Source organism: Macaca mulatta, chromosome 12, assembly GCF_049350105.2.
Source record: "Macaca mulatta isolate MMU2019108-1 chromosome 12, T2T-MMU8v2.0, whole genome shotgun sequence".
In the NCBI taxonomy this organism is placed as follows: domain Eukaryota; kingdom Metazoa; phylum Chordata; class Mammalia; order Primates; family Cercopithecidae; genus Macaca; species Macaca mulatta.
The window spans coordinates 95,062,485-95,071,278 of record NC_133417.1 but is presented as its reverse complement, the minus strand read 5'-3'; the positions used below and the strand labels follow the sequence as shown (position 1 = coordinate 95,071,278).

The 8,794-nt window shown below is 32.2% G+C and overlaps 1 protein-coding gene across 1 annotated transcript; it reads left to right on the top strand.

Annotated features, from left to right (window-relative positions):
- The first annotated feature begins 835 nt into the window (after nucleotides 1-835).
- On the top strand, nucleotides 836-6,260 carry MSTN (myostatin). The gene is given in 3 exon segments (NM_001080119.1): nucleotides 836-1,208; nucleotides 2,989-3,362; nucleotides 5,880-6,260. Coding segments are annotated over 3 exon segments (1,128 nt in total).
- The last annotated feature ends 2,534 nt before the right edge of the window (nucleotides 6,261-8,794 follow it).

Here is an 8,794-nt window from a genome sequence, read left to right as displayed (position 1 = left end):
TATTAATCTGCATCTTTAGAATAGGAAATAATAGCACTCAGTCAAAAGTTCAGTAAAATTTTCATATTAATAAAAGACATTAAACTATGTAAAAATACTTCCATGCACAATATGTCATAATAAGAATGACTTTCAATATTTACTAAGAATTTACTCAGAAAACAAGTTTCTCAAATTATAGATGAAAATTCTCTACTTATCATAATCTTAACTTTTAATTCAGGTCTTCCTAATTTTTATTTTCCTAATTACTTGGCACTAAAAATAATTTAATACAACAAATAAAAATATTTTTACTTCAAATACTTTCCTAAACAATATAAAATCATTTTAGTTTTTGAGGAAGTAATATTTCATATTTTAACTATGTAGTGTAAATTAAAATTGACTTATTTAAATTACAAGAGTTGTGTAAGGATTAATCAGATTTAAGTACAGTTTATATTATTGCCAACATAGACTTTTGTTTTTCAAATGTCACAAATATCTTTTATTATTTGTGGATTTATTCCTTTTATGAAGTAGTCAAATGAATCAGCTCACCCTTGACTGTAACAAAATACTGCTTGGTGACTTGTGACAGACAGGGTTTTAACCTCCGACAGCGAGATTCATTGTGGAGCAAGAGCCAATCATAGATCCTGACGACACTTGTCTCATCTAAGTTGGAATATAAAAAGCCACTTGGAATACAGTATAAAAGATTCACTGGTGTGGCAAGTTGTCTCTCAGACTGTACATGCATTAAAATTTTGCTCGGCATTACTCAAAAGCAAAAGAAAAGTAAAAGGAAGAAATAAGAACAAGAAAAAAAGATTATATTGATTTTAAAATCATGCAAAAACTGCAACTCTGTGTTTATATTTACCTGTTTATGCTGATTGTTGCTGGTCCAGTGGATCTAAATGAGAACAGTGAGCAAAAAGAAAATGTGGAAAAAGAGGGGCTGTGTAATGCATGTACTTGGAGACAAAACACTAAATCTTCAAGAATAGAAGCCATTAAAATACAAATCCTCAGTAAACTTCGTCTGGAAACAGCTCCTAACATCAGCAAAGATGCTATAAGACAACTTTTACCCAAAGCTCCTCCACTCCGGGAACTGATTGATCAGTATGATGTCCAGAGGGATGACAGCAGCGATGGCTCTTTGGAAGATGACGATTATCACGCTACAACGGAAACAATCATTACCATGCCTACAGAGTGTAAGTAGTCCTATTAGTGTATATCAACAGTTCTGCTGACTGTTGTTCTAGTGTTTATGAGAAACAGATCTATTTTCAGTCTCTTTTAACAAGCTGTTGGCCTGTATGTAAGTAGAAAGGAAAAGAGTTTCTCTTTTTCAAGATTTCATGAGAATATATTGAGACAAAAATCTGCTGCATTATTTGTTTTCTTATAGAGACAAAAAGCTAAAAAATAAAACACTTGCATAGCATTAGTTTAATAAGGAAAATATAGATAGCATGCTTATGCTTTCACAGTAATACCACCAAGGCAAGGACTGAGAGATACTACAAGCAATGTTAAAAACTTACATTAAATTTTATAATTATATTTGGTTGTGTAAAATAAGTTTTTTTCACTAATAACAGAAAAAAAAGAAACTTGCTGGATGTTTAAGCTTACTTGAGCACTGCTGAAAACCTAAAGTGATTTCTGTTATTTGAAACTCTTACAGTATTTTTTTGTTCTTCACAGTTAAAAATTTAATTTTGAAAGCTATTAAAGAGTATGACAAATTAAATATCTTAATGTATTAGTAAGAACAACAATGAAGTAAACATAGCATAATCATCATCATGAACTAGATATTAGAAAATGCCTAAGAAATAAACATTTTAATTGCATAGGTTATGGCTCACAAAGTCCTCCTTGTACCTTGACCATAGTACTATTGTTGAGAGTACCCAGTTTGTGTACTTCCAAGCAGGCATAGTGCCGAATAACCTTCTAAAATATTTTATTCTTCCTGAGAGGGAGGGCTTTTACCTGTAGTATCTACATTGCTTGTGACAGATGACATATTGCATACAATTCCATTTGCAGTCAGTTCAAAAGAATACTTTCTCCAGGAAAGAGAAACAGGCACCTTGACAGAGAAGGCATGGCAAGAAAAATTTTGTGTTATCTGTTATTTTGCTTTAATACAATGCTTTATATACTTTAAACAAGATTCAAAACAGTTTTAAAATATTATTTCCCTTATTAAGGAATCAGGTTATGATGCAGCAAAGAATTTCCATTTAAGACTCTGCTATTGAATAGGTCTGGAGTAGATTTACCTTTTATAGACAATTTTGGAAAACCAAAATAAAGGAAATTGTTAGTGCTTGTGCTTACATGACAGCCTGGCTTCCTAAAGACAATACTTTGGAACTTTTGAGATAGCCTGAATATAACATCAAAATTTTTGTGTGAATTACCTGCTTAGTTTTGCTCGTTTAAAAGGCTATTCCAAAGCCAAAATGTAACAGATGTATTATGTTTTCTACTAATTCCCGAGGCTCAGTAAGTTGCTCAGTGTGTCTTGTCCCCAGGTAATTCAGGCCTGGGGGAAGGGTTCCTTCTTCCAGACTGATTGGTACAGCTGCTCAGTAAGTGTAACTACTCAGATTCCCAAAGAATTCTAAGTGGTTGTTCCTCCACAGTGACTCTTGTTCTCTCTAATCATCATCATTTTAAAATTTCATTCAGTGTTCATGACTTCATAGAACCTTCCTTTGTCCATAGTTCTCTGGAAGGGGAATAGATTCCTGATGAACAGCTGAAAATACATACATCTGAAAAATTCTGAAAAGCTAGGGTAATTATTTTCTTTCACATTTTTTGCTGAGTTATAAAGTTCCACACAGTATTTCATTTTAAAAGACTGCATAGGCATACATTATCTTAATTTTTTTTTAAATGCTCAACTATTAATATGGAGGGGTTTTGTTAGTGGGAAATAATTTCAGTAACTCTTCTTTTCTTATTCATTTATAGCTGATTTTTTAATGCAAGTGGATGGAAAACCCAAATGTTGCTTCTTTAAATTTAGCTCTAAAATACAATACAATAAAGTGGTAAAGGCCCAACTATGGATATATTTGAGACCCGTCGAGACTCCTACAACAGTGTTTGTGCAAATCCTGAGACTCATCAAACCTATGAAAGACGGTACAAGGTATACTGGAATCCGATCTCTGAAACTTGACATGAACCCAGGCACTGGTATTTGGCAGAGCATTGATGTGAAGACAGTGTTGCAAAATTGGCTCAAACAACCTGAATCCAACTTAGGCATTGAAATAAAAGCTTTAGATGAGAATGGTCATGATCTTGCTGTAACCTTCCCAGGACCAGGAGAAGATGGGCTGGTAAGTGATAACTGAAAATAACATTGTAATAACCTTATGCTTTTATTCATAATATGAATAAACAATAGTGGAAAATAGCTACAAATTCCCTAAGCTCATAAGCCAGACAAAGGTATCTTACCCCAACGGTAGCCCTGTACCCAATAAAAGTAGGTGTCCAATTTCATATCCTATGAAACACTCCTTTGATATTCTTACTTTGCATGAAGATTTTAGAAAACAATTATACCATACTTCTTAACTTCTTAAGAAGTTCTTTTGAATTGGGAATGAAATATAAAGTACTTTTCATTAATATGATACATGACTGTATGAATTAAAATATTAACTCTATATAATGGATTTTATTACATATACAAACAAATCAAAAACTTTTTTTTCTCCCAGAAGGGTGCCAAATGTGTTAAAAATTTTTGGCTTAGCAAAAGCAGATAAAAAAAAAACTTTTAAAATTATAATTAAAATGTTTTATTCAGAGAAATTAAGAGTGATATTTATAGGCTTACATTTTATTAAATATATTTAAGATTCCTCATGATAAATATGTTCATTGTTTGTAGGATGTTGATGCACTGATGTGTGTATATATTTCTTTGTGGAATACTCCTAATAAAATTTCAATTTACAGGCTGGTTTACTTTTGCCACCTTATTTCTGCCAGCTTATTTCTGAGCTGCCTTAGCATTCTTATGCAAAAGTTTACTTACAGAAGGCCAATTAACTTAGTATCAGGCCAAGTAAATGACAATACCATATATATTATAAAATTTAATAAAAACCATTTTAATTCCTAGTACAAATTTAGGGTTACTCTTCTGGCCTACCTACATTTCTGTTTACTTCTGTTTTCAAATACTTAATGTGATCACATCTTTTTACATTCATCTATTGACATAATTTACAAAAGAAGATTATACTTACAAACAACAAACTTGTTACCTTCGTAATCTTTCAATGATCTTAGTTATAAAGATGAAATAATTAGCAGATCAGAATTACTTTAAATAAAACATTCTTTAAAATACTATACAATATTTTTTATTTTTTCATCTTTATTTACTTTTTTAATTATATATATGTGTACATACATATATACACACACACACATGTTTTACTTCAATATGTTGGGGGTTCAAGTGGTTTCTGGCTACATGGATGAATTGTACAGCGGTGAAGTCTGAGATTTTAGTGCACCTATCACTCCAAGTAGTGTATATTGTACCCAATATGTAGTTTTTAATCCCTCATCCCCACCTCCCCATTCTGAGTCTCCAAAATACCTTATACTACTCTGTATGTCTTTGCATACCCATAGCTTAGCTCGCACTTATAAGTGAGAACATATGGTATTTGGTTTTCCATTGCCTTCGAATAATGGCCTCCAGCTCCATCTAATTTGCTGCAAAAGACATTACTTCACTCTTTTTTATGGTTAAATAGTATTCCATTGTGTGTGTGTGTGTGTGTGTGTGTGTGTGTGTGTGTGTGTGTGTATATATACACACACCACATTTTCTTTATCCATTCATCCGCTGATGGGCAGTTAGTCTGGTTCCGTATCTTTACAACTGTGAATTGCGCTGTGATAAACATACGTGTGCAGGTATCTAAAAGACTATACAATTTTCTAAATGATCTAGTTTCCTTTATATATGCTACTTTAAATGTTAAGGACTCAAATGATATTATTATTTTTGACAGTCTTAAATAATACTGCCAGAGCTATTTTCATTTAGATATGGATTAAAAACTACTGTCAATTATTTAAGAAAGTGTTCCTTTTCATAGGTAGCATTTTAATGATCAAAATTGATAATATGACCAGTAGTTAATATGTTGTATTCCTCAGATATTTTCATGTAAAGGGAAACAAAGTCTCAAATGCATTAAAAGACTGGGGCAGAGACAGAACCAACAAATTTTAAAATATCTGAATAGAAACATTTTCCAGTGAAAGAATTAAGGAGATATCATCATCTCTTCTTCTGAATTTGTCCTTCCCTATTTTTCCCTGGCTTTATTGTTCTAGTTTTCCTGAGTGAAGACCTAGAGAATGGAGGATGGATGACTATACCTACCCCTCCAGGAGTTACCAGGCATATTTAGCCAATATATTTAATCAGGAAGCAAGAAGAGAGGGAGCTCAGCTCTTTCCTTCATTCCCCTCTTCTCCTTCTTCTCCTCTCTCTCCTGTCCTTCCCTCCCTTTCTTCCCATAAATATTTTCAGGACATCCACTATGTGCCAGGCAGTCTGGTACTCAAACTTGGAAAAATAAAAATTAAAAAGACATGGAACTGATCTCAGGGGAATTTGTATTTCTGTTAAATTCTTTTGAGACATAAGGGGAAAATCAAGTCTAGTGTAAATTAACATTCCTTAATGCTGTGCCTTTTAAAAATAAATGTGGTATGAGCAAAATTATTAGTTTATTTCTTCAACAATGACTTCTTAAGGCAGGTAGAAAAGTGTTTCCGGGTCTATTGACATTACTGATTGTCCTTTCCTTTTCAAACAGAATCCCTTTTTAGAGGTCAAGGTAACAGACACACCAAAAAGATCCAGAAGGGATTTTGGTCTTGACTGTGATGAGCACTCAACAGAATCGCGATGCTGTCGTTACCCTCTAACTGTGGATTTTGAAGCTTTTGGATGGGATTGGATTATCGCTCCTAAAAGATATAAGGCCAATTACTGCTCTGGAGAGTGTGAATTTGTATTTTTACAAAAATATCCTCATACTCATCTGGTACACCAAGCAAACCCCAGAGGTTCAGCAGGCCCTTGCTGTACTCCCACAAAGATGTCTCCAATTAATATGCTATATTTTAATGGCAAAGAACAAATAATATATGGGAAAATTCCAGCCATGGTAGTAGACCGCTGCGGGTGCTCATGAGATTTATATTAAGTGTTCATAACTTCCTAAAACATGGAAGGTCTTCCCCTCAACAATTTTGAAGCTGTGAAATTAAGTACCACAGGCTAAAGGCCTAGAGTATCCTACAGTCACTTAAGCATAAGCTACAGTATGTAAACTAAAAGGGGGAATATATGCAATGGTTAGCATTTAACCATCCAAACAAATCATACAATAAAGTTTTATGATTTCCAGAGTTTTTCAGCTAGAAGGAGATCAAATTACATTTATGTTCCTGTATATTACAACATCGGCGAGGAAATGAAAGCAATTCTCCTTGCATTCTGATGAATTAAAGGAGTATGCTTTAAAGTCTATTTCTTTACAGTTTTGTTTAATATTTACAGAAAAATCTACATACAGTATTGGTAAAATGCAGGATTGTTATATACCATCATTCGAATCATCCTTAAACACTTGAATTTATATTGTATGGTAGCATACTTGGTAAGATAAAATTCCACAAAAATGGGGATGGTGCAGCGTATGCAATTTCCATTCCTATTGTAATTGACACAGTACATTAACAATCCATGCCAATGGTGCTAATACAATAGGCTGAATGTCTGAGGCTACCAGGTTTATCACATAAAAAACATTCAGTAAAATAGTAAGTTTCTCTTTTCTTCAGGTGCATTTTCCTACACCTCCAAATGAGGAATGGATTTTCTTTAATGTAAGAAGAATCATTTTTCTAGAGGTTGGCTTTCAATTCTGTAGCATACTTGGAGAAACTGCGTTATCTTAAAAGGCAGTCAAATAGTATTCGTTTTTATCAAAATGTCAAAATAACATACTTGGAGAAGTATGTAACTTTGTGTTTGGAAAATTACAACACTGCCTTTGCAACACTGCAGTTTTTATGGTAAAATAATAGAAATGATCGACTCTATCAATATTGTATAAAAAGACTGAAACAATGCATTTATATAATATGTATACAATATTGTTTTGTAAATAAGTGTCTCCTTTTTTATTTACTTTGGTATATTTTTACACTAAGGACATTTCAAATTAAGTACAAAGGCACAAAGACATGTCATGCATCACAGAAAAGCAACTACTTATATTTCAGAGCAAATTAGCAGATTAAATAGTGGTCTTAAAACTCCATATGTTAATAATTAGATGGTTATATTACAAACATTTTATATTTTTTTACATGATTAACATTCACTTATGGATTCATGATGGCTGTATAATGTGAATTTGAAATCTCATTGGTTTACTGTCATTGCATTTAAATCTCAACGTTCCATTATTTTAATACTTGCAAAAATATTACTAAGCATACCAAAATAATTGACTCTATTATCTGAAATGAAGAATAAACTGATGCTATCTCAACAATAACTGTTACTTTTATTTTATAATTTGATAATGAATATATTTCTGCATTTATTTACTTCTGTTTTGTAAATTGGGATTTTGTTAATCAAATTTATTGTACTATGACTAAATGAAATTATTTCTTACATCTAATTTGTAGAAACAATATAAGTTATATTAAAGTGTTTTCACATTTTTTGAAAGACACAACAGTTTTTATTCTAATGATTAACTCTGGATTTCTGATTTTCACTTTATCATAAAAGTCTAATGGTTTAGCACAAAAGTTTGGTTGAGGAATTTTAGGTCTGCTACTCTGGTTCTCAGGAGTTAAGTTCCTATTAAATTGGTTCTGGTCAAGTTGCTTTACACATATGAAAGCAAGGACTAGTTATATCTGTTTCATTTCTCTTTATCTTGACCTGAAAACTATTTATATGTTTTCATAGGTTCAATTTCCAAATGCATTGCAGTTGGCAAGGGTATATGGTCCTAGAGTTACAAGTTCTACTGAAGCCACAGAGACACAAGGAAGCTACATTTTTTTCTTACCACTTAATGAAACTGGTACACTTATCTGAACTTTGGGGGCACCAATTTTCAAACTGAATTGCAAAACAGTTGTAAAGTACCTAGAAATCCTTAAGTGCAATAACATATACAAATATTTTTTAAGTGATCCCTCCACTCCACTCTCCATCAGTTTAGTAACTTAGTTATAAAGCAGTGACTAAGTTTAACAGGGAGGATAATTAAAATTCTATGTGTTAATATCGCTAAATAGTTTATAATTAATATAAATGTCATTTCAATAATTTCTATTTGTATATTATATACAAATATAAATCTAAATTCAAATATTGATTAAACTATATGATAAAATCCATTTCAAATATCAAATGATCACTTTTTAAAATAAAACACCTGAGTACTACCAATAATATAACTAAGAAATGAAACTATAGGCAATGATAGGCAAGTCATGACTGGTCTGGCACGTGACATAGAGTGTTGAAATTTCATTTGCATGGTCATTCAGTTCCAGTTTACACACTGCAAAACATATCAAAGCAAAATATACTATTTTGGTCATTCCTGAGTAAGATGTGGAGCAATGAAAAATGGTACTAAATTTAGTACCATTCATGCCTCGATGGCATTTTGCAGAGGAAGTATTTGGAAAA